Here is a 26390-nt window from a genome sequence, read left to right as displayed (position 1 = left end):
CTGGAACTGGCCGGTGTAGTCGTCATCTGTGGTGCCCTCTCTGCCCTCTTTCAGTGCGATGAGAGTGAAGCCTCTGAAATAAGCAGGGCTGGTTGCCAGGAGGACCACTGTAAAAGATGTGTGCATTGAAACTCAACAATAACACAAAAGAGGCGTTTACATTGTTACATCAGGGTCTTGCTGTTACAGAGGGTCACCCAGGGAAACATGTGAAAGCAGCACTCCTTTGAGTATTGGACTGATGTGGAAGAGTGAGGGATATAAATACTCGTTTAGCATCTCACAGCAGAATAAAAAAAGACTATAAAACTATAAATCTTTTTGGAGTTTTGTGTGGGGAACAGGAGCCAGATAATGAGATGTGGGTGAAATTTTATTTGGCTCAGCCTTACCTTGACTTTCATACCATTTGTCTTAAATTTGCTCCTGGCGCTGAGGAGAAGTGTCAATATTATCAGCTTTATCTGTTTGGTTTTTTTTAGTCAACTTATTTCCTACTTAAGCACCATGAAGGCTGGGGGATATTTCTTCTTTGGTGGTGTCCTTCATAGGACCCTGATAGCTGATTAAAATTTAGACATGGATTGCTGAAATGTGGTGTCACAGCCAAAAACATTGCATGATCAGGGGTATGATCACAGCAGGGAGATTTTAGAACAAGGTGACCTTTTTTCTTTCTTTCTACAATCCATGTTTTAAATGCCTGCAGCAAAACTGCAGCACATCAGGTCACATCCAACACTCTTCCACTGGACTAATTTCAATTTTTAGAAGAAAAAAGAAGAAGCTTTGGACTTAAAACATGCGAGTGAATTGTGAATTGTGATTACAATTGATTAGTGACTCTTCTAAACGCATCAACAATCTCTGTGCCACAGCCCAAAGAGGCCTTTTTTGAAACGTGCTCATATTCATCTGATAGGAGGAGTTTAAATTTGTAGGGGTCAGCTTAATTGGAGCCAGATCTGTGTGAGTCTTCCTGTGGATACTTGTATGTTAGTATGTGTTTGCATCCATTTCCTGGCAACGAGAGAAGAGGAAGTGAATATAGGTCAGACATTATAACTCTAAGTACCCTTATCAAACCAGTACTCTCCCAGAAGGGGCCAGAGGAAGCAGACTGGGTTTGGAAAATTGCGTCCTTCAGGCTACAATTTTCTAATAAAATGTGATTGCTGTGGTTAATACCTTGATGCCAGTGAGAACATGTGATTAAGGATAGTTGTGGTTTTGGAAGTAAAACACAGCAGAAATTGCGAAGTACACGTGCCTCTGTTTCAACTTGACAAACAATCCACTTGCTAAATTTTCTGAGGTTTGCGCGCTAATTGCGCAAAGTGTCAAAACAAACCAACTCTACCTCTGTAAGTGGTGCCAGGCCGGTAGGTATCCGGGTCTCCCTCCACTCTGAGCCTGAACTCATGGTGCCCATCCCTCCGGGTCCCCTGGGTCTGCGCCCGGAGGATCCGCCCGCAGTACCCGTCCGACCTCCCTCCGAAGGGCTCCTCCACGAACGCGATGGCGTTGCACACAAAACTCGAGACGAAATAGTACTGCAAAAGCAGCAGATGCAGATACATCCCCATCTCGGAACTGCAGCCCGGAGATGGAGCGTACGCTGGCAGTTCAATCAAAACAATACACAACCCAGTAGGGGAAAGGCGAAACAGCGGACAGAAGAACAGTTCCTGCCCCCTCCCCCGGGAACTCCCACTGAACTACGGCAGCGTCACAGTCAGTGGTAAAGGTGAAGAGAAGGAGACGAGTCCATCCTGAAGTGAGGAGAGCGCGCGTCTGGGGCGCACCACGGTAAAGCGGTCCTGAGAGGGGAGAGTGAATGAAGAGCTGCCGCCGCTGTTGCTGTTCCTAAATCAGTCAGTGGTGCTGATAGAGAGACTGAAAGCAGACTTGAAGGACTTGAGGGAAAGTCCAAACGGTAGCTTAATGAGGACCGTTTACCTCCCACCCTCCTTCCTCCGTTCGCCTGAAACACGCACAGTAACACTCAGTCTGTGTGGCTCTCGTGGGGGAAATTACAAATGTTTTGCCTGGTGGTCTAATGTAAAAACAGATTTTAAACACTCTTAAATACACCAGGAAGTCGTTACAACCGTAAAAGTCTAGTTACTTGCAAAGTCAAGCAGGAACAGACCTGTGAGTCTTTTTCACGAAATGCTATGCGCATTTTATCCACATTGGCCCAATGTGAGCGATATCATTTGCTTCTTTCATGTACTTTGTGTATTTGTCCATTTGGCTGTAGTTTAATATGAATGACACATGTGACACATAAACACAACATTAAAGTCTCTGAAGCTTGACAAAGGCAACAATGAACCGTAAAAATGCGTAAGTGATCATTTCAGTTGCGTCATCCTCATCATAATTTATTTCACTGTTTTATTCCATCATTTTCTCTAACACGTCTAGTTCGTGTAAAGCACCAATTCATCTCCCCTCGCATCTACAAACACGCTAACCACGACCGCTTTCTAATTATTTATGGAAGCCAGTCAGTTAAACCGGGAGGCAGCTTGTTCCGTCCAGCAGGTGACGCCAAAGTATCTTTGCGCCTTAAGCTACTTGGTAAACTTGTCACTCTTCTCATCACCGCACTCTTCTTCCATCTCGTCAAGTTTTATTATAGTATGGAGAAAAGTATGAGGGATTATGGAAATGCGGCGGGGTGTGGGTTTTAGGGCTCATATTAAATGTGTAGTTTGGACTCAGCTGAAGCAATAAGTTTAAGTTAGATGATATTTTGATCCATTTCCCTTTTTTTAAATTTATCTTGTTCCTTTATGACATTTTACAGCCCTCATTTTATTCTGTCTGACATATAAAGCAACTCTGAGTAACTTTAATTTCTGCTTTTATTTAACCGATATCATCAATGACAGCTTTTTGGGAGAACAAATGTACGCGTGGGTGTGTGTTTAAATAATAGATGACACACAGAATTGAGCTGGACAAAATAAACTTGTACTGAACTTGCATGCTATTATAATTGGCATGTTGTATCTGCATGCCAAATATGTGTGCATGTGTTTATACCTAGGGAGTATTGCCTAACTCAGAGTAGAGCTGGAAATAGTTACATTAAACGGTATTGCCTGTGATAGAGCCCATCTGGAGGTACTCTGCTTTATAAGCTATCTGACGGATGTCTGACGTCTGTAGCAAAGCTTTGACCAAGATGTGGACTCCGAACAACTCATCAGCCACTCAGAATGAAAACAGCCTGCTTGTATGCTAGCCAGAAACATTCCTGCAGTGAAACAAAGCTGTTCAGGAGAGCGTATTGGTGTAAAATGTCCTAGTCTGGTCCTCTGCAACATGTTTTTCTTAATACTGTAGAATAGCAAGAAGCAGTTTAATCTCATTAAGTATTTACATTAAATGTGGTTATGCATGTTTTACCAGTGAAGTCAGAAGAATTCAGCAGAGTAGTATGAAATGAGTTCCTTTGTCTCCTGACTATAAGTTAATACGAGAGTGTAAAATATCTCCTTTGTGTAAAAAGTCCTGTAGCCACTGCATCTGTCTTGTCTAGTCAATCTGCCTGCCTAAATAAGACTTGCATGAAGGTAATAAGGTTCTAATGCAGGAAGTATAGGCCAAAAGGGTGTATTAAATATGAAAATTGCACTGATCTTAGAGTGTGGAAGTCATTTCCTCTAATGGACCATAAAGATTCTAAAAAAGCTCTTGATATCATGCTCAAGTGTGTAATAGAATTTCTAATCATTTTACAAAGCCCTTTTTTCTGCACGTAGAAAGCATTTGCTTTATTTAATTCAATTCATTTCAATTGTATTTATATAGCACTAAATCCCAACTGTTGCCTCAAGGCACTTTATATTGTAAAGAAAAGGACCTACAATAATACAAAAAAATAGAGAAAACCCCCCAAATCATTTGACCCCCTGTGACAAAGCGTATTGGCGACAGTGGGAAGGAAAAACTCCCTTTAAACAGGAACAAACCTCCAGCAGGCCACACTCAGGGAGGGGCAGACATCTGCCAACACCGGTCAGGGGTAAGAGGATGAAGACAGGACAAAGACACGAAGAAGAAGAGAAACAAAGATTAACAATAGCAACTAATTAAATGCAGAGATGTGCTTTATTTAGGCTCTTGTTTCTAACAAAGATGAATTAAATGTATTTGTCATTTTGTCTAGTATTTCCAAAAATGGCGAAGGAGACATTTTTCAGTATAAGTGCCACCACTACGTATATATATATATATATATACTGTGTGTGTGTGTGTGTGTGTATGTATATGTGTATATGTGTATATATATATATATATATATATATATATATATATATATATATATATATATATATATATATATATATATATATATAATATTTTTTTATTTTATTTTATTTTATTTTATTTTTTTTTCTGGTTGAACAATAAAGACCACGAGGGACACATTCTGCAGTTTAATCACTTGTGTAATAAGACAATTGATCCAAGTCTAATTCAGTTTCCATTCTCTTCAGTTAGTCCAGTGTAAAGGGTAATAGTGTGGACAGCCACACAGTTACAGCTTAAAATCCCAGTAATACTCCATTACTTGAGAAATGGTTACCATCCTATTTGGGGTAGCAGAGGCTCACAAAAAAGGCAGGTAATCCACCATTTAGACAGCTGGTAGTTCGATTCCTGGCTGCTCCATTCTGCAGGCTGAAATATCCTTGGACAAGAAACTGAACCTCCGATTGCAACTGATGCATTGACTGGAGTGAGATTATTAGATAGAAAGCACTTAGATATAGAAAAAAAGAACATATGTGGATAAAGTACTAAATAAGAAGAAGTCCATTAACCATTTGGAGTTAAAGGGATGTTTTCAAATCTTTGGATTACCTTGAAACAGGAGTGTGAAGACTGCACCTAGCCGTGCAGTCTGCTTTTACAAACAACCATGAAAGAATTGGTTATTCTAAAGCGCTAAATAAATCCGAGCATCATCCTGTAGTATGATGCCAATACTACAACAAATCCGCTTGAGAAAGTAACCCAGCACTTCAATTCAATAATAGAGAGAAAACAGAGAAAACTCCAACAATCAAACACCTCTCTATGAGCAAGCGCTTCAGCGACAATGGAAAGCGAAAACTCCCTTTTAACAGGAAGAAACCTCAGGCAGAACAGGCTCAGAGAGGGTCAGCCGTCTGCCTCGACTGGTTCGGGTGAAGGGAAGAAGATAGGACAAAGACACGCTGTGGAAGAGAGCCAGAGACAAATAACGACCAACGATTAAATGCAGATCGGTATATAAACATGCATTTCTCCCACTGAAAACACTATGTCCAGATGAACAGAATCAACCTTTTCGGATAAACACATAGTGAGTGAACAAAAAAGGTGAGTAAAAAAGAAACACTGATTGCATTATAGGAAGCCTCTTGCAGCCTAGGCCCAATGCAGCGTAAGTAAGGGAAGAATCTCTAAATTTACAAATATCAATAAGGAAAGTTTTAAGCCTAATATTAAAAGTTGAGGTGTCTCCTGAAGCCAAACTGGAAGCTGGTCCCACAGAAAACGGGTCTGGAAGCTGAAGGCTCTGCCTCCCATGTAGGAACCACAAGTAAAACAACAGTCTGAGAGCAAAGTAGTGGACTGGGGTGATACAGTACAATGTAGGATAAGATGGGGCCTGATTATTCAAGACTTTGTATGTGATGAGAAGAGTTTTAAAACTACATTTGACAGGGAGTCAATGAAGAGGAACCTCTCTTTCTAGTCCCTGTCAGTACTCTTCCAGGAGGATTTTGAATCAACTGAAAGCTTTTCAGGGAGTTCTTAGGACATCCTGATAAAAAAGGAATTACAGTAGTCCAGCCTAGAAGTAATAAATAGATGATTATTATCTAATTTTAGAGATGGTGCACAAATGGAAGAAAGCAGTCCTACATGTCTGATCAAAAACAACTCCAAGATTCCTCACAGTGCTGCTGACGGCCAACCCAATGCCATCCAGAGTAAGAATGTTGTTAAATACCTAATTTCTAAGATTTTTTGGGCCGAATACAATAACCTCATTTTTATCTGAATTTAGAAGCAGGTCCATGTCTTCATGTCTTTCAGATATTCCTGTAGTTGAGCTAGTTGGTGTGTGTTATCTGGTTTCATGCATAGATAAAGTTGAGTGTCATCTGCATAGCAGTGAAAATGTATGCTATGTCTTCTGATGATACTGCCTAAGGGAAGCATGTATAATGTAAACAGAATTGGTCCTAGCACTGAACCCTGTGGAACACCATAATTAACCTTATTGTGTGAAGAGGATTACTCATTTACACGAACAAACTGGAATTTATTAGATAGATATGATTCAGTGTACTGAATACCTACAGTATGCTCTCGCTGTGATACAATATGGTCAGCAGAATCAAACGCTGCACTGAGGTTTTAGCAGGATGAGGAAAGAGATGAGTCCACTGTCAGAAGCCACAAGAAGATCGTTTATAACCTTCACTAGTGCCATTTATGTCTGTGAGATGGTTATGAGTAATTTTAAAAATTTTTATTTGTGATGAAATTCATAAAGTCATTACTCGTTATGATTAAAGGAATTCTTGGCTCAACATAGCTCTGAGTTTTTGCAAGCCTGGTTAAAGTGATGAAGAATAACCCAGGATTCTTATTTCCTTCAATCAATGATGAATAACAAGAGGTTCTGGCTTCACAGAGGGTATTTTTGTAGAGCAACAAACTATGTTTCCAGGCTAAATGAAAATCTTCTAAATTTGTGAGATGCCATTTACTCTCCAGCTTATGAGTTATCTGCTTTAAGGTCCACATTTGAGAGTTATACCACGTCAAGTACTTCTGATTCAAGGCTTTCTTTATCAGCAGACCCACAGTAGAGTCGTACACAGTGAAGATGTAAAACTATTACCAAGATAATTGACCTCTGTATGAGTAGGGCTCATGTAGCTGCTCTGCACTGCACATGCAGGTGCAGAAAGGACAGGTGAAGAGGCTATGCTGCTAGCGAGTCAGCTACAAGCTGAGCTACGCTAGTGAATCCCTAAATTCTGTGAATATAATTAGTAGGTGACTCAACACAGAGTGTGCTTTGGATAAAGCGTGTGAAGATTACACCGTGAAATAAGACTCTATCTGAAAGTTTTAATTAAATGAGCTCCAGAACTAAGCTGCACAAGCACAGCACTAGATTACTGTCATGGATTGACAGCAATTTTTTAATTTATCTAATTTATGTGTGTCTAATTGAAATGTGATGCTTTTGTTTGACAGATACTTAATATTGAATAACCTGGGAAGGATGGAGACTATGTATCTAAATGTAAAAAAGTTTAAAAACCTTCTTTAATATTTTATACTGGAAAATGTCTAAAACAAACCTCACTAAAATCCTAAAAAGCATTGTGACATTATTTAATGATTGCTGTCATTAAGCAACAATTTAGGGTTAAAAGCTTTGCTTTTAAATTAAACTCCGATGCTATTTGATCTTTTCAGATTTTATGATGACTTGCCCCACTATAATGTAGGACACAGGCTTTCCACATTGAAACCGTGGATGGCTGGGATCCAGATAGGCATCAGAGACAAATGAGATCTATTTATCAAATTAAAATACTTGATGAAATCCAGTGTATCTAGTACTGAAAGCAAATTGAGAAAAGTTGAATTAAGTTTTTAAAAAAAACCCTCAAAGCTGAGGACTATGGGCTTCTCTTGTATAAAGTTAGTTGAAATGTCATTTGTAACCTCTTGGCCTCAAGGCCAAGCAGCAAAATCTGTTATCTCAGCTCTCTTGGAGAGACATTCATCATTGTGTCATGATGTCTTTAATAAGGATAGAACACTGTAGAGTGCAGGCACACACACACACACCACCAGCACCACCAAAGCACTGACAAGTGATCACTGATCGTATCACCGCACAGATAAAAGAAGATCAAACAGGTACGATCAGTCTCAATGAAACATAATTACGACAGACAGTGTGTTTGTGTGTTTTACCCAGTATGTATGGAACTATACATGTGTAGTGGAAATATACAGCACTGTACTTTCTGAGGCTGTTTCCCACTGCTGCTGCACTACAGAGAACATCACATTAAGAAAAATAATGATTTTGTGTAATGCTAAAGTGATTTCTGCATCTCCTTTCTTATGGGACTGCGTCAGGCTTAAATGCTTTGATTGAATATCATGTATAAATGCATCAGTTTTGAAGTTTACAACCTTTACAAGCTTACAGATTTTGTAAGGCATTCTTCCCCAGCCTCATTTGTGGAACCAATGTTGCTTTTTGTTGGGATACCCATCCATTATCTGTTCTAACCCAGAATTTCCCAAATATGAGATAAAGCATTTCTCCTCTCACCATCTAATTTTGTTGCAGCAGGTAGTACCTGATACAAATGATGCACCAAAACGCCCTCTTTTATGAGGGCACCACTTAGGCTCAAGCAGAAAGCCTGGGTCAAAATAAAAACCTAATAACCAATCATGATACCTATTATCTCTGGTTTTGCCAGGTCTGCTAAAGAAAGCTGCACCGAACATGCTTTGTAGCACAGGCTCTATATGGTGTTCACATGTTTGTGCCCAAAACACATTTGCTTTTTTATCTGTGCAAAATTGCTTTCATGTTAGTTGACATGTATTTGGTTCTTTTTTATTGTGTTTTGTGTTTTTTGGACAACAATCAGATGGTCTATTTGCTGAATGTAAATGGTAAATAGCCTGTGTATAGCGCTTTTCTAGTCCCTAAGGACCCCAAAGCGCTTTTACACATACACATCCAGTCATCCACCCATTCACACACTGGTGATGGCAGCTACATTGTAGCCACAGCCACCCTGGGGCGCACTGACAGAGGCGAGGCTGCCGGACACTGGCGCCACCGGGCCCTCTGACCACCACCAGTAGGCAACGGATGAAGTGTCTTGCCCAAGGACACAACAACCAAGACTGTCCCAGCCGGGGCTTGAACCGGCAACCTTCCGATTACAAGGTGAACTCCCAACTCTTGAGCCACGATCACCCCAGACGTGGTGGGACATCGTGTGACACCCACCGTGTTTCCGCTAGCATTCTTCATCGCCTTATCAGACGCAATCCACTAAACAGTCTTGCCACCTCCGATTAAAACCCAAGTTCTTCAGCTTCCTTAGCATCATGTTAGTATTACCGAATGATGTATTTGGCAATGGAACAGCTGGCATCCCTGCTCCAGCTAAACCCATAAGAAGGGTCACTTTTGCAACACAAGTGGACTTACTGTATTTCATAACTACTGGTCTAGCTAACCAAGCTGACCAGGTTGCGGTGTATTATTTGTATTAATGCTCATCAAAGGAGGGGTCTTGATTGTAGACTTTGACTATTTTCCTCCTTAAATGTATTCTTGACTTTTATTTATTTTAGAGTTCTGTCATTATCTGCTTTAGCTTTCTTTCATGGTCTTCCAGGCCATTAATCAGTTGTCCAAACTGCAGCTATATTTGCAAGAGAATCATTAAATATATCAGTCAGGGCATTGAAATCCCACCACGGCAAACTTTAAGGGGAACGTCAAAGAAAAACCTAAACCTGCAGCAGTGGATGTAGCTACAGTCTGTGGACATAAGCAAATGATCATTTGCATGTAGATTAATTCGACAAATATTTCAAGCAATGTCCACTGTTGTGATTAGTCGTATGCATAATACAAACTGCAGCGCAGGATTCTGACTGATTGGTTTCATAAATAGGATTGAAAGAAAATAAAATGGAAATTGTTTGGGGATGACTGCCTGTCCAAAAGCAAACAAGTTTGAATTCATGATATTCATGTGGAATTGTGGAAGATGATGATAGGCCGGTGACATACTAGTCTGTTCTACCAGAAACAGGGACACACACAGTCCTATATTAGAGTCAGCTTCTTTTCTCTCACTTCTCACCGGATTGCAGCAGTTTGGGCCCAGTGAAAATCACTGCTCTGAAACGCCTGATGGCTATGCAACAGTGTGTCTGCCAACAAATTATAGGGGCTGAACATCTATTATAAGATGTCAATCAGCCACACTTATTCAAAAATATTTTTAAAGTCTGAAAAGTAATTTCCACGTGCTCATGTTAAATCATTCATGACAAATGGTGAAGATAAAACGGCGTGAAAGAACATATATGGAGATGAATTTCATGCAGACCCCATGCGTGGACATCTCTGGTCCGTTTCCAAACCCTCGGCGCCCTGACACTCACCACAAATATCTGGTTCTGTCAATCAAATTTAACAAGCTATAGATGGAGGAGGCAGCGATGGGGTGGAGGAAGGTGGGGGAGGAAATGTGCTGGTGACTGCCCTCAAAACGAGAGGAAAAAGGAAAAAGACCAAGAAACAGATTCAAAGGAGTGACTTAAAGTAACCACAGGTTAGAGAAGCACATAATGACTCAGGCTTATATTCATCCTGTGTTTACGCAGCGAAAGGCTTCACCTCAGGTTGCCCAAGCCTTCTGATGGCCAATTAATGACTGCCGTGAGAAAAATACAACATAGTTAAGTCTTTTAATTGTGTTGGAATAGATGTTGAGAGTGGGCATGAAAAAATAATAACTTAGTTTACAGATTTAATAAGAACAAAAATCTCTTTCAAATGTAGATTGAAGTCATCAAATCTTGAACAGTATGAAATCCACAACACTACTTCCAGATAGAATAATTGAGATGGCATTTGGAGACGGAGCAAGTGATCAACTTTCAGTTCTTTCTGCTGCCCCTTTACCTCCAACCAATTTATTTTTTTATAAAATTACTACTGACTGCATGTAATTATCTGTGTTTCTGTTCTGCGGTCCATTGATCTTGGGTTGAGCTGTTCATACTTTAATTTTGTCAAGACAAAACGAAGCTAGCAAACAGTCATGCGTTGTTGTGATCATTTGTATTCAGGGCTCAGAGGTTCAGTCGATAATGGGTTTGCTTAGTCATCATTATCACTGCTAACTTTAAAAGTTTGGACCAATTGTTTTTTTTTCTTGGATAAATTAATTTCCCACCAGCTGCAGATTTAGTGAAGGGTGCTATTCGTTAAATGTTAGCATGCTAACAATGTAACAATGTAAAAGGCTGAATTCAGTGAACATTATGGATCCAGTTTCCTAGAATTTAGCCACACTCTAAGCCCTCCAAAATGTATCCCGCCTCATCTCTTTTTTAACACTTTAAAATCGAAATTTATTAATCTAGGTATTTAAACCAAAAAACTTACCATGGAAATGAGTTTATTGACCTTTAAAGCCAGCGTAAAAATGGCTACTTTTTTTTGTACAACTGGAATCACAGTCAATACAAAAATACAAATTTTTCACAGTGCTGTGAAAAAGGATTTGCTGCCATACATTTTTTAATGATAAAAATGATGATTATTATTGTATATCTGGGAAGCAATCCTACTTAGACTCCTCTGTGGTTATGGCAGGCCGTGTCTAAAGCCCTGTGATATTGTTCTCGAGGCTGACTGGCACTTGCAGTGTGTTTCTGCAAAAAGTGGATCACCTCATTGACAAATCTCATTCATCATTTCTTTCTGTGCTGGGTCACTTTCGTCAGGACTGTTTCACTGGCCTTAGTGATTGCTGAACTCTGAATACAGCACAGCCGTGTCTGGAACATTGCTTTGACTTTTTCATTCACTGCTTCTTGTGAGCTTTCACATCATAACAAAAAGTCAGACAGCTGAATCACAGGCCATGAAAATGTTCTTTTGCCCCCTTTGATAATTTTTTCTTCATCATTCTCCACTTCCCCTCTCATCCTCCTCCGTTTGACAGCCTCTCTTCCACCGTGTTCTTAATCTTTCTTTTCTTTAAAAATATTACATTGTTTTCAAAAGGCCATCTATAGCCTCTTCAGCCAGACTAATGATCTTCTTTAGACGGCCCTTAGGCCGATTAGCAGCATGCCAAAAGTACAATCAGGAGAAGAAAATACGCAGAATGCCGTGAAACATCTTTTATCGAGTTGAGGTGAATTACTGAACTAATCATTTTATGATGATAACATTTAAGTTGAAATCACATTGTTTTATAAAATTAGTTAATATGATTTTCAGAAACTGTATCATGGAACAACATGTAGACTGTCATTCAATGAATTCAACACAAATCAATTTAACTTTAATGTGAGGTCCAAATCCAGCTGCCGGCAACATCAGGAAAGAGCCAGTGAAGACTGAGAAGCACTGAGTGCATAAGGAACAACTGAAACAGATGAAGTGGTCCCTCGTGTGTGTGTGTGTGTGTTCGCGTGCGTGTGTTGAATTACCTCCTCCCAGGAGTCGGTGTGGCCTTCTGAACTCTAGCTAATGCACCTGTTTGTCATTACACTTATCTGCTTTATGTAACCCCTGCTTTCTTCAACATTCATCACCAGATTGTTCAGTTGCTCAGCTGGTAGAAGAGCCCAGACTGCTTTTTGTTTTCTAAAATTACATTCCCAGCCTATCCTTCTTGTCAAGCAAGTATTCTCGGTGGGTCTGGAAACCCATCTATCTTCTACCTTCTGAAGAGACTTACTTGAGAGCACAGCTAAACAAAGAATGTGGTGAAAACGTACAGTACCTGTGAGGTCAGCTAATCAGAGAAGGGGATATTTGAAACTTTGGATACACAATAGCAGGCCTCTGGAGAAACTCACCTGTGAACTAAAGCTATCTATCTATAGCTATAGCTATAAGGTGATCAAATAAGTGCAAAATGATCCGTTGGAAAAGTTGAGAAAAGACAGCAAACAGTAACACACAGTAATGAGGGAGAACATGACAATGAGCAGAAGGTGACACAGACAATAAACAAGATAACGAGGGCAGTGGAAACAGGTGGGAATACAGCTGAGACTCAGGGGAAAACAAGACAGAAAACTAAACAGAAAGTACATAAGATGAAGGACTAACAAAATAAAACAGGAAGTAACTAAGCACGAACTCACAGACAGACGAAAACACGATAAGAAATGGAAACAGAAGGGAAGCTAACAAAAACGAGGGATGGAATGGAAATACAACCTTAACTGAGAATTGAACCCAGATAAATAAAACTAGAAACACTAAACACAGAGGAAAACTAAAGATATCAAGAACAAAGGGAAAAACAGAGAAATTACAGCAAACATGACACAAACGGAAACAAGACAAAACAAAGAGATGGGATCAGAACCGACACGGAAACATAAGGGAGACAAATCTCTAAACACTTGGTGCTAAACTGCTAATTAAAACTGTTAACCTTTTCCAGTACGTGAGTTTGAGTAACAGAACATAGTATAACAGAGGACACGCTCTTTTTTTCTTAGTGTTGCCCAAACACCATTCATTTACTTTTCATTATTAAATTTCCTGTGTTTGTTTGATGATCAGTGAAAACGTGCTCAGTGAGGCTCACAGGCACTGTATGCTAAAGAAGAGGGATCAGATTTTCATGGCTATATTAGGACTATATGTGGTCCTAAAAGATGCTTATCTTGGGTTTAATTTGGTTAAAATATGACAGACTAGTAACTATGACAGCAGCAGGTGCAGTGGACATGTGATATCAAACGAAATAAGATTCAATTGAAGCAGTTGAAGCTTTGTTGTGTTAATTGTTAAAATGTTTCCCACCTGGATCAAACACAGTCTGGATATTTCTTCTGTTACAACACTGAGATTGAAGTGCAGAAGAAGCTCAAACTGTGCTTTTTATCTACAGTAACCTCCTAACTATAGCACCAAATAAATGCACTGCAGTATTTTCACTGCTTGGTTTTTTGTTTTGTTTTTTTACCTTCCTGAATTTACTTCAATTCACCCCACACCAAAATCTCGGACAATGACAAAAAAGCAAATCCTTTTGATGTTAAAGAGGCCTGCCTTTGCAGCTCAGGACCATAATGATTATTTCAGACTGCATTTGTGGCCAACACACTCGAGCATATTGAATGAACTTTTGATCTCTCTGCCATGTGCAATAATAGAATGAGTATAGAATGATTGAAGGTAAAAAATTAAGCTTTTCATCATGCGGGTCACTGCCTCTGGTGGTCTTTTTACCGTGGATTTGTCTACTGCAGGGTTCATCCAGAGGAATCTCATACGAATATATAACTGGAAAAGTTCATGACATCTTTTCTTGTTCCTGAAAACTGAAAGCCTGAACAAACAGATCTCAGCTAAAAATAAAGTATACCTTACACACACACACACACACACACTCACACACACTCACACACACACACGCTAGAATTGCTGTCCTGCACACGTCTCACTTAAAATGAATGCCAGCTTGTAATTCTTTCTGCTCAGTCATGATTTTATTTTGTATATTTCCTGCAAGAATGCATATAAGGATTTTGCTACAAACAGCACATAATTGGTTTCAGGATTCAAGGTAATGTTTGCCGCAGTTCACTTAAAGGTTTCACAATCCATTGTTGTGGGAATAGCAGAAATTTCCTCCACCTGGTTTGGATCATTGCATGATGAATGGGCAGGAAAATTACTTACAAAAACTTGTTAAAAGACAGAAAACAAAAAAAGGAGGGAGGGGGACTGTTAGAGTATCTCTGATGAACTGCTGTACTCTTGTAAACTCTGAGCACAACAAACTTTGTTCACCAAGTAGTTTTTTTTCCATCAATAATAAGTATTTCATTTTGTTTTGTTACACGAGCGGAGCCAGGGACATCATCCTGAGCGTCTGATGCTTGAAAAGAATTCAGGAAAAGGCATGATAGCGTCACACAGTTCCCAATTTGTTGACTGCACACCCATGATGTGGCTCTCCTGTTCCAGCACATCCCAAAGGTGCTCTGTTGGATTGAGATCTGGTTACTAATGATAAAAATTAAAAATTCACACTTTACTTTTGCTTTGTAAAGATGGTCCCATTATCCTTCTGGAAGCAGGACAACGTGCAGAAGATGCTCACTAGACTGGGTTTAAACCTAATTTTGTTTTGATAATTATTTTCCAAGTATTTAGACTCCTATTTAAGTATTTAATGGGGCAAATAAATACAAAATATATATCTTTAAGTGCCTAAAGTAAACTTTAAAGTCTCCAAAGAATAGCCAAACCATTCTTTAATAATAGTTTGTGTCTTCCATGAAAAGGATGGAAATACTTCAGGTTAAATCTAGGGTTAACCAACTAGCCAGCTATGTGAATACACAAACATTTTCCAAATCAAGGTTCAGATAAGGGTAATGGGCAGGGTTTTGGTTCTGAGTAAGATTCTGTAGCTCTTGCTGTGTGTGAAATTTTTTTTAATGCATACAATAACATATAACATGGTTTGTTACCATTTTCATGTTTTTACCTCCAAATCTGAAGCCATGGTCCTCAGCCAGAAAAAAGTGGAGTCCCCACTCCGGGTCAGGGATGAGTTCCTGCCCCAAGTGGAGGAGTTTAAGTATCTCGGGGTCTTCTTCACGAGTGATGGGAGAAGGGAGCGGGGGATCGACAGACGGATTGGTGCAGCAGCTGCAGTGATGCGGACGCTGCACCGGTCCGTCGTGGTGAAGATGGAGCTGAATGTAAAAGCGAAGCTCTCAATTTACCGGTCGATCTACGTCCCTACCCTCACCTATGGTCACGAGCTGTGGGTATTGACCGACAGAACGAGATTGCAAATACAATCGGCGGAAATGGGCTTCCTCCAAAGGGTGGCTGGCCTCTCCTTTAGAGATTCGGCAAGAAGTTCGGCAATTCGGGAGGGGCTGAGAGTAGAGCCGCTGCTCCTCCACATTGAAAGGATCCAGTTGAGGTGGTTCGGGCATCTGACAAGGATTTGTTTTGGGGTTTTTTTTTTGCAATTTTATTTCTAATTTTATATGAAAAAGGTTATCACATTATTTTATTCCCTTTAACATCATGCTGTGGCTCATGACAGATTTTTGTCCATCAACATCTTGAATGTGGTGTGGCCATTCATAAAAATCAGAAAGCGCAGACTCAGTGAATGGTAACTCTGGTTATTGATTATCCCCAGTGGACAATTTTACCATGATTTCTAACACCTGCACCTTTTCTTTCATCAGGAGCCACATACAAGCATGTAGATGTTGTGGTCTGTTTAGTGACCTTATGATTAGGGATGGGTATCGTTTAGGTTTTATCTGATATCGGTGCCAAACCGGTACTTTTGAAACGGTGCTCGAACCGGTGCTTAAAGAATGGAGAACACAAACTTTGTCCAAAAACCTCTTGTGTTTTTATTTTTAGAAATCTCTTTTTTCTGCAAAATGATAACCAAGTTAACCTTTTCTGTTGATACAACATACCTCATTTGGTTGGAACCGGTGCTTAAACAATGTAAAACACAAACTTTGTCCTAAAACCTCTCATGTTTAGCTGTTTTGTTTTGTTTTTTAAAGACAACAATGTTAGCCTTTTCTGCAGCTCTAGGGCATATATGGTATCACTCTATCAAACAAGAAGACAGCCGCATGTAACTACGATGGTGTTTGCTAGTTCACCTTACATGCATTAATGTAATAACGTGGTTAGCCTACTCAACGTAAATTACACACGAACAACATTAAGCTACTCACACAGAGAAGAACGGCTGCTGCTGCATCATCATCCTCATCATTTCTGCTACACTGGCAGGGCTAGGGGCCAGGACTCTCCTCTTCGTGTTTTTGGGGGATGTTGCTAACTCCGGTCCGATAACAGGCACCACACCCGCAGTAGATGTGCTCGGTGTGAGGTCTCGCAGCAAGCTATCAAATACGGTGCATTTCTCGGCTTTTAAAAAAACGCTATGTGTCACCAGGTGTTTCATCGGATTTGAGGTGTTACCTCCTTTGCACAGTATCACAGTATCACCTTAAAGCACTTGTTGCAGGCTGCTGAGTTTGCATCTTTTGCTGTGCAGCCAGACTTTTGACCGCTTTGCCTTGGGCATTTTTAATCTGTATTTCTGCTCTAAAAGAACGTACGTACCTGGACCCGCCTACTATCCTTGGAAAGGCAAAATGATTGGCTAGAATCCAAAGTGTATAACATCTGAAGAAAAAAAAAAGCACCAAAATGTGCGCTGTTTTTCAGTCTGGTTACTACTGTTTATGTCAGAACCGGTGCCATAATGGCATCGGATACCGGTACCCACCCCTACTTATGATCCTTCCAGTGGTACTCACCTTATTCGTCAAATACCAAATATTGATTTTGTGATCTCCCTCACATTTTGGCCAAAAAACAATTTTTGCACACAAATATTTTCCACATAATATTTTCTTAAACAATCCTCGTGGATAAACAACCATGTGACCTTTCTTCTAGTACCACCCTTCAGTCAAATCATTTAACACCTCCACCCACATGAGTATGAGAAAGTGTCTGCATGCTTGTTCACACTCTTACTTCGCCTTATAACAGCTGCTAGCAGGGTTTTAGCCTGTTACAACAGGTGTTGTCTTTTGCTTTTGGCATCTATACCTCCTCTTCCTTGGTTATTAACTGGCAGCCCTTTGCTTTGATTAAAGGACAAGTGTTTGCCACTCACAGCACTGCCTACAGGTGATGCTTGTTGTGGCAGCAGATGGTGTCATGTGTTGGCTTTGCTCCTGCTCTTATCATGGCAAATTGGACGAGTCAGCTTATTTGTAAATGTAAACTTAATTTACCCAATACAAATAAACTACAACACAATGTGGGTATTATACGAGCTTAGCAACACTAACCTCTGAATTTTTTGCCTGAGCCTTTTTGGTCATAAAAACTGTCATAAATATTTTGTGAAAAAAACTGTAATATTATTGCAGTTTTGAATGAACCCTCTCAGTCTGGATACAATTGTTTACAATTTGGTTTTACAGGTTCCCTTGAAACAAATTTTAATTGTTGTTGTGATCCCTTCCCATTTCATCTAGTGCTTTTAAAAAGGAGTGTAATTACTCGCTCAGTGGAAAATGCTATTATGTTGCACACTGCTAACTATTTTTTTTAATAAATACATTTGGTAATCTAGTTGGAGTAAAGGAGGCATCATGCGTTCTAAATTAAATGTAAGGTTGGTGGTTTGATCCCAGCTCCTCCACTGGCCTTTTCAATTCAATTCAATTCCATTTTATTTATATAGCGCCAAATCACAACAAAATTCGCCTCACGGCGCTTCATAGATACAGAGAAAAACCCAACAATCATATGACCCCCTATGAGCAAGCACTTTGGCGACAGTGGGAAGGAAAAACTCCCTTTTAACAGGAAGAAACCTCCGGCCTTGTTGCTACAAATGCCAATAAATGCACTGGTTAAATTTGTCACTGTATCACAGATTTGTTTCTTCTAGTTAATTACAACCCATGCACAAAGGTTAAAGAAGAAAAGCTGCAGCTATTAAGTAAATGAGTTGGGTTCACATATGAAAATACAGAAGTGTTAATTTATTTTATTTAAACTTTATGTATCCAGGAAAAAAAAATGAAAGTATTGAGATTAAAAATTTCTTTTAAATGTTTGTCCTGACCAAAAAGGCAGCAGTGGTGTACAATCATTTGGACACACACGTTTTTTTAAAAAGGAATTAAATAATGAAAAGAATATTATGACATAATGATGCTTTATGTAAATAATTAAGACCCAAATAAGACACCCAAATAACTTCAGGTAGCCAACGGGAAATGCACAGGATATCAGACAAAGTGAAGACAGGGCTATAAATACACTTAGAACTGATATGGATGACAAACAGCTGAAGAAGGAGATGCAACTGGAAGTAACTAACAACAGGCAACAGTAATCACGGAATACTGGGAAGCAAAACTAAATAACAAATAACAAAGTAAACACTACCAACATGAACTAGTGTGTAACTGTCAGCTACTCATGCTTTTACGTATAGCAAAGAATCCATAACAATGTTCTTATTTGCTTTGTAAGCTACTTCTGCTGTGTTTCCCTTGCAAACACTAACCAAGTGAGGCTTGCCTGGCATCAACCTTAAATAGTTTGTATCCTTGAATTACTTTTTCATTTTTTTTTAGCTAGATAATTTATCAGCATGTCCCAAAAACTTCAAAGAAAAACATAAATAAAGACTCCCATTTATAAGATGAATATTTTCAAACCCTAGGCGTCTGTTTTATAGAAACATTAAATCCCATTTAAATTCCTACAATACCTGCACGTATATGCATAGCGGTTAAGTATTTAAACACTCAACTCCTTGCTGCCTTTTATGCACAAACCGACCAGCCTTTATTACTCTGTAAAGAGCCTGAGGCTTTGCAGTCTTATAGCAGCTACAATAGCTGTGAAGCACTAAATTGCCTAGCATCGTGCCTAAGCAAACTCGTCCACTTTGCTGCATGCATTATCATATTTTTAAATCCACCTGATACACTTTTGGAACTAATTGACCACTTTCTGTGGAAATAAAGCATCAAGGACAAATAGGGAACACGCTCTTTCACACACTTTCAGTATGACCTCAAGCGCGCACACACACACACACGCCTGTCAAAGCCTTACACAGTTCAAAACTTAAATCTTCTAATTCTCCTGTGAGCACACTTCTCTCATATGTATGTTAATGAATCACTGTCTCAGCAAAACACACCCTCAGCAGCAAGAGAGTTTAAAGTCCACCAGCGCTCAGTGAACCCTGGTGTCCCGAGAGATTTCCTGCCAAGACATGTCTCCTTTTTCTGTACCCGATATGTTTTTCTTCCTCAAGCCTGCATTAGCAAACGCCTTTGTCCACAGCTCTGGTGTTTGTAAATGGATATAGATAAACGCCTCCAATATGTCTCCAGTGTGAGTGACCCTGCATAATGCTAACTGAGCACATTGTCATGATTTTGTAAAGAAAAGTTTGGGGAAAAGTTGTTTCGGAATACAGAATCAATTTTGTCATTAAATACATTCAGATGGATGCGGTGAATAAAGCACAATATGATACTCTCAGACAGTGTACTCAGCTAACAGCTCCAACATTTACTATCTGCCCAAACTCTTCTTAGAATATTTTCCATGTCTGGAATTGATTTAAAAACAACTTTATAATAAAGTGGCTCGAACTTGCCCACTTCCTGGGACTGCAGATTGGGGATAAGATAGGTTGAATGTACCAATCGTGGTAGGGAGCATGTAGCATGTGACTTTTGTTATCTTGTCACATTTGTGTTCTAAGTGCATGTTGGGTATGAACAGTATTTAAAAAGAAGAAAAATGACACATTCTGAAAGGATAGTGTTAGAGCAGGGGTAGGCAACTCCAGGCCTCGAGTGCCGGTGTCCTGCAGGTTTTAGATGTGTCCTTGATCCAACACAGCTGATTCAAATGGCTAAATTACCTCCTCAACATGTCCTGAAGGTCTCCAGAGGCCTGGTAATGATCTAATCATTTGATTCAGGTGTGTTGACCCAGGGTGAGATCTAAAACCTGCAGGACACTGGCACTCGAGGCCTGGCGTTGCCTACCCCTGTGTTAGAGTCCTCACAGTGGTGACCTAGACCTCAGTTATGCACCAAATAAGCAACTGCTTGATATTCCATGTTTCAGAGTGACAAACTTGTTATCATTTTTCTATTACAGTAACAGTGTTTAATCAATTCCATCCCTACATAGTTCACCCTGGATCAGGTCACAGAGGCAGCAGTCTAATCAGGGAAGCCCAGATCTTCTACTCCCTCCTGCTCTTCTAGGTGGGCACAGCCAAGCTGGAGTTATCTTTAAGTCGGCCATGCCTGCAACAGCTCACTTAGAAGAAATCATGGAGGCAACCTGAGCACCTCATCTGGATCTCCCCTCTGCCGCTTGTAGTTATGAGCGCAGGAATGTACTTGACCCATAAATCGTCAGCCTCACCTTCTCACTCGGCTCTGCATCACTGCAGATGCTGAGCCAGTATCTTTCACTCCTCACTCATTCTTTGTGAACAGGATCCCAAGATACTTGAACTCCTCCTTTTGTAACTAATTTCTAACCCGAGTGTCCAATCCAGCCTTTTGTGTACGACGACAAGGACTTTAGACCTCACGCCACTTCAGACTTGGCTGCAAACCACCCATGCCAGCTGGAGGTCTTTGCTCGGCAAGTCTGATAAAGTCCAGTATTTTATTCACCTTGTCCACCTGTATGTGGCAAGTGTGTTTTTACGGAAAAAAGACCCTTCTGTGGCATGTGGCTTTGCAGGTGGTGGGTGTTTGTATGTCTGTGGGCTGACTTTGTCAACATGAAAGTGAAAGGCATACAATGACATACAATCACCAAACTTTCTACATTTGTTGTTGAGGTGATCTTGAACCTTTACAGGCATTTTAGATGACAGTGAAACAAAAGTTGCGTATGAGCCCAACCTGATCCACAGAAAATAGTGACCTGACTGCAGCTTGTAGAATGATTTTTCTTTTATGTATTTTATGGTTCAGTCTTACTTTTTCCAGCAGCAATGCTCTGATGAAGCCACCAATAGTATGATAGTAAAAACAAAAGGCTGGTGAGCCAAGTGTAGTGTTTAACTGCTGAAGAGTTGGACATTTGCCTAAGGGAATGACTGTTGAGAATGAATGAAAAAAAACTTGTCTAAAGAAACAAAGAAGGGTTGGTTGCAGCGAGGAATATACTGAGAGTAATGATTCAGATCTTTGTGGCTCTTAATGTTTCACGGTCATTTAGCTGACCCACCTACAACTGTTTCAGTTCATTCTCACAGTGCTCATCTACAGAAATAGCTGCTGTCCATGAAGGAGCTCTCTGCAAATAGTCAATCTCATCTCAGAGGCCAATTTGGTGCAAATCAGTCTCCCAAGTGGCCAAAAATGTGTTTACAGACAGCAATATTTCGGTTTTGTGTTCACTTGTTCTTTTACTCCTTAGACTAATCAATAATTCTGAATTTTTGCTGTTAATTCTATCTTAGGCCTTATAAGTCAACAATAGTTCAGTTCAATAATTCAGCATGTTCCAGTACCAAAGTGGACGCTGATTGTGCCCAATCATCAAGGTTTTTGTAGTTCCTGACATAATCCATGTTGTTACCAGGACGAAAGCACCGCTGGAATTGTTTTATCTTTCTGAGTGTGTATGCGTGTGCATAATTTTAAAACATGGTATTGTAGACAGCTACAGCAGCAGATACTATTACAAAAGGTGTTTACATGTCTGTGGGCAGATCAGATCTGTCTGCCTGTGCAATCAAGAAATTTTGCAGATATATAACTTAGAGCAAACCGAAGGCTGAATTTGAAGATGGGTAACACATTAAGCTAGTTGCTGAGATTTGAAAATGCATTTAACTTTGCTGAGAAGTAGTTGAGTGTGAGAAAAAAAATCAATTTTCTAATGGTCACGTGGGTTTGAAACCAAGACCCATATTTTTTCCTCCAATTTTGCCTCCTGTACCATCAACCAGTCTAATCTAAATAAAACAATGGATTATTTACTAAATGCATTGCCGTTAATGGATTATCAGTGATTGCACAGCAACCGCTTTAAAGAATGAGATAAAGGCTCTAGGTTTTAAATGCACAAGCTCCCTTTTACTAATTTCTTTTTAATTAGTAAAAAACAGCAGGAAAAAATGAGGAGACAACAAAGGAAAAGGGGAAATTGATTCAGCATGATTAGGCTATTGCTTATGAGAAAACAGAACCATTCAATTTTGTTGGGGTTTTGTTTTTTGCCACTTTTAAGAAGCTCCCACTTCATCACATGTGGTAACACAGCTGGTGCTATTTTAACTGTGTTTTTCATTTTTGTGTTTGTCTAACATCGAACATTTTTAAAAACTGTAGCAGAAAATACAACAGTGGTATTTTGCGCCCTTTGGCAGATGTATGTCTTTGTCTGTGTATTTGTGGACAGACAGTCAGTGACATGTAAAAATGCAGTAATGTCTGTTGGGTGTAATTAAAGCAAACCTTGAATTATAGAGCCATCGTTTAACCCAGTGTTTCCCAAACTTTTTTTGCCCCCCTTTGTTTTACACAAAAAAAGTTCCCCCCCCCGCGCGCGCGCACGCACACGCACTAACACATCCTCCAACCACACACACTCATATTTTGCTCCATTGTGGTTTATTTCTAGGGATGGGTACCGGTATCTGACATAAACGGTAGTAACTAGACCGAAAAGCAGCGCACATTTCGGTGCTTTATTTCGGTGCTTTTTTTCCTGAGCTGTGATACACTTTAGATTCTAGCCAATCATTTTACGTTTCCGAGGATAGTAGGCGGGTCCAGGTACGTACGTTCTTTTAGAGCAGAGCTACAGATTAAAAATGCCCAAGGCGAAGCGGTCAAAAGTCTGGCTGTACTTCACAGCAAAAGATGCAAACTCAGCAGCCTGCAACAAGTGCTTTAAGCTGATACTGTGATACTGTCAAAGGAGGTAACACCTCAAATCCGATGAAACACCTGGCCACGCATAGCGTTTTTTTAAAAGCCGAGAAATGCGCCGTATTTGATAGCTTGCTGCGAGACCTCACACCGAGCACATCTACTGCGTGTGTGGTGCCTGTTATCGGACCCGGAGTTAGCAACATCCCCCAAAAACCTGAAGAGTAGAGTCCTGGCCCCTAGCCCTGCCAGTGTAGCAGAAATGATGAGGATGATGATGCAGCAGCAGCCGTTCTTCTCTGCGTGAGTAGCTTAATGTTGTTTGTGTGTAATTTACGTTGAGTAGGCTAACCACGTTATTACATTAATGCAGTAAGGTGAACTAGCAAACATCATCATAGCTACATGCGGCTGCCTTCTTGTTTGATGGCAGATACTCCCTTCACCCTGGCCAAAAAGGCTAAAATGACCAAATAAAAAGTGGAAAACAGCTAAACATGAGAGGTTTTTGGACAAAGTTTATGTTTTTTCCATTGTTTAAGCACTGCTTCCAGCCAAGAGTGATACCATATATGCCCCATAGCTGCAGAAAAGGCTAACATTGTTATCTTTTTCCAAAAATCAGCTGAACATGAGAGGTTTTTGGACCAATTTTGTGTTCTCCATTCTTTAAGCACCGGTTTGAGCACTGTTTAAGCACCGGCACCGTTTCAAAAGTACCGGTTTGGTACTGGTATCGGATAAAACCTAAACGATACCCATCCCTAGTCAGGAGTAGTTAATCATTACAACAAGTGTTTGTGAACTAAAAATCAAGAATGTGGGATACTGTTTGTCCGTGATTTGAAGCCCATGCTCCCGACAAAGGGAAAACCAATTCTGCAGGGAGACCTACCTCGGCACTTGTGCAGGTGAAACCAAAGGGAAGATATGCTTCACCATATTTTCTAGTCTTTGGCTTATTATGAAGTTGGTTTGGAAACATATTCAGCTATGCTTCATCTCCTGCTTTGCGTTTCTGTGGGAGCCCCGTGCTAGCAGTGTCCAAGCGTTTTGTTCCCCCCCCCGCCGCCATGGCTCTGCGACCACCCCCCCCCCCCCAGGCCCCACACTTTGGGAAGGTCTGGTTTATCCTAACATGCATGTTTAGAGAATGTGGGAGAAAATCCAAGCAGCTGTGGAGAATATGCAAACTCTGCACAGAAATGTTCCATCCAGACGGGAGTAAAAGTAATTAGAAAATATTGTCCACAGAGACCATGAAGCACGGGGAGTCTGAAGAGTCACATCTTTTGGACAGGGTTGTGTGTTAGTTCATGGATTTTAGAAAAAAAAAGATCTTATGTTGTTACAAAATCTCTTCACCCGCAGCCTCATCCTCCTCTGGAGTCCACCCTTTGCTAAGGTGCCCATTTCTCAAAGTGCTTGTTTTTTCCGTGAAGATGCTGCAGTCCATACAGATGCGCTGTCTTGCACATTCGTCCTTGCGCTTGTGTTTCTGCCTCTGGGCCCTTCTCTTTCATTTCGATCTCCTCAGCCACTTTTTAAACAGGTCCAGTTATGATAGCTGTTACGTCTGAAGGGTCAGCGGAGTGGCTGCTTTATCAACTCTACAGTTGAAGGGCTTTCTCTCTTTTGTCCCATGCATCTGCTCCATCTCTGACAATTACTGAGATGTCCTTCTTGACAGTGAAAGATGTCATCTTTGTCTCATTTTTCATTGATATCCGAGCTTGCATTTTATAACCTTTTACTATGTGCAGGACTGTCTCCTGTGCACCTCGGCATAGCCTGCAGGTTGGGTACTGTCAGCTGTTATAGAGTCCTGCCTCTATGAAGCTGGAGCTTAGGGCCTGTTTTGTGTAGCCATAATCAGAGCTTTTGTGCTGTCTGTTAGGCCAACCTTTTCTTGCCACTGTTGTTCTTGATGTCAGGCACTTCCTTGGTCTGTCAGTGGCACATCCAGTGGAGGGGATTAGTTTCTCCTTCTGTTCATTGTCACTGTCTGTCTTCAGCTGCCTAAGGCGCCCATCTAAGGGGAGGCCTTGTTCCTGATATATTAGATGTTATTTGTTTTTTCCTGGATCGTGGCTCTGACACTCACCAATCATTGCCCTCCCTCTTTTCATTGCTCGGAGAGCTTCAGGCTGCTGGACTTTGAGTGGAACTCCCGGTGCTTTGTTTTTCTGTCTTGACATTAGTGGCATCTATCTCTGCATGTGGCTTAACCAGCTTCTCAGCACCTGTGTTACTCACTAGAGCTGTTTGGCCGTGGCTAAGCTTTTAGTATCATTCATGTTGACATTTGTGGTATATGGGTACTTGGAGTTGTCCTGTATATGCTGGTTCGCCATCCTTCTATCTGCCACCATTTGGCCACAGTCATGCAGTCTAAATGATTTCCCCAAATCCGTTCTGTAAAAAATCCTTTCTTCCCAAATGTTTATAGGTGAAGGTTAACAGGTGAAAAATGAAGCAGCTTCACAGTGTAGTGGTTTATACATTTTCTTGTCAAGTGAAAGATTCCTGGTTCAGTCTTAGCTGGATATATGCTTCCCATTGCAGTTGTGTCAGGAAAGTTATCCGACTTAAAACAATGCCAAATCAAACAAGCAGTGTCGTTGCTGTGGTGACCCCATGTCACATGGGAGCAGCTGAAAGTAGCATGTTTGTTCAAAAGTGGGTGCGACTGATAAGTACCCGATTTTCATGTAATAACAATGATTCAGTCCTCATAAATTGGAACGCCGCCATGTTGATAACTGTAGACGCTGGTATTATATCATTTTACGGCATCATTCTCTGCACTGCTTTATATTCTGCTGCACAGCTGTCGGCTTGTTACACTGATTCAAAAGCTTCAGATTAAGCAAGTGACTACAATTTGGATACCCACTGCCACAAATGCACATCTTTGGATATGCACGTCTGCCATCTGCACACAAAAGACTTGATTACAGTATTGCTTTGTGTTTGTCTTGGCTGTGTTGATAATGATTGCTCAAAACACCCATCATCTTGTAGAAGAGAACTGTATCAAGATTGCTTTGTTAATGGTCACAAAAGGACAAGATGATGAGGAT

The 26390-nt window shown here is 40.4% G+C and overlaps 1 protein-coding gene across 1 annotated transcript in view; it reads right to left on the bottom strand.

Moving 5' to 3' along the window:
• spon1b (spondin 1b) overlaps nt 1-1905 on the bottom strand; it is a 135337-nt gene extending 133432 nt beyond the window's left edge. The window contains exons 1-2 of the mRNA XM_087844096.1: nt 1361-1905; nt 1-107 (exon numbers count right to left, since the gene is read on the bottom strand). Coding sequence (XP_087700222.1) covers nt 1-107; nt 1361-1586 — 333 coding nt within the window. The 5' untranslated portion in view covers nt 1587-1905. The remainder of the gene's footprint in view (nt 108-1360) is intronic.
• Nucleotides 1906-26390: the final 24485 nt, after the last annotated feature.

Source organism: Neolamprologus brichardi, chromosome 7 (genome assembly GCF_056152115.1).
Source record: "Neolamprologus brichardi isolate AB-2024 chromosome 7, ASM5615211v1, whole genome shotgun sequence".
Lineage (NCBI taxonomy): Eukaryota > Metazoa > Chordata > Actinopteri > Cichliformes > Cichlidae > Neolamprologus > Neolamprologus brichardi.
Note: the sequence above shows the minus strand (reverse complement) of the source record. Positions and strands in the feature narration are given on the sequence as shown.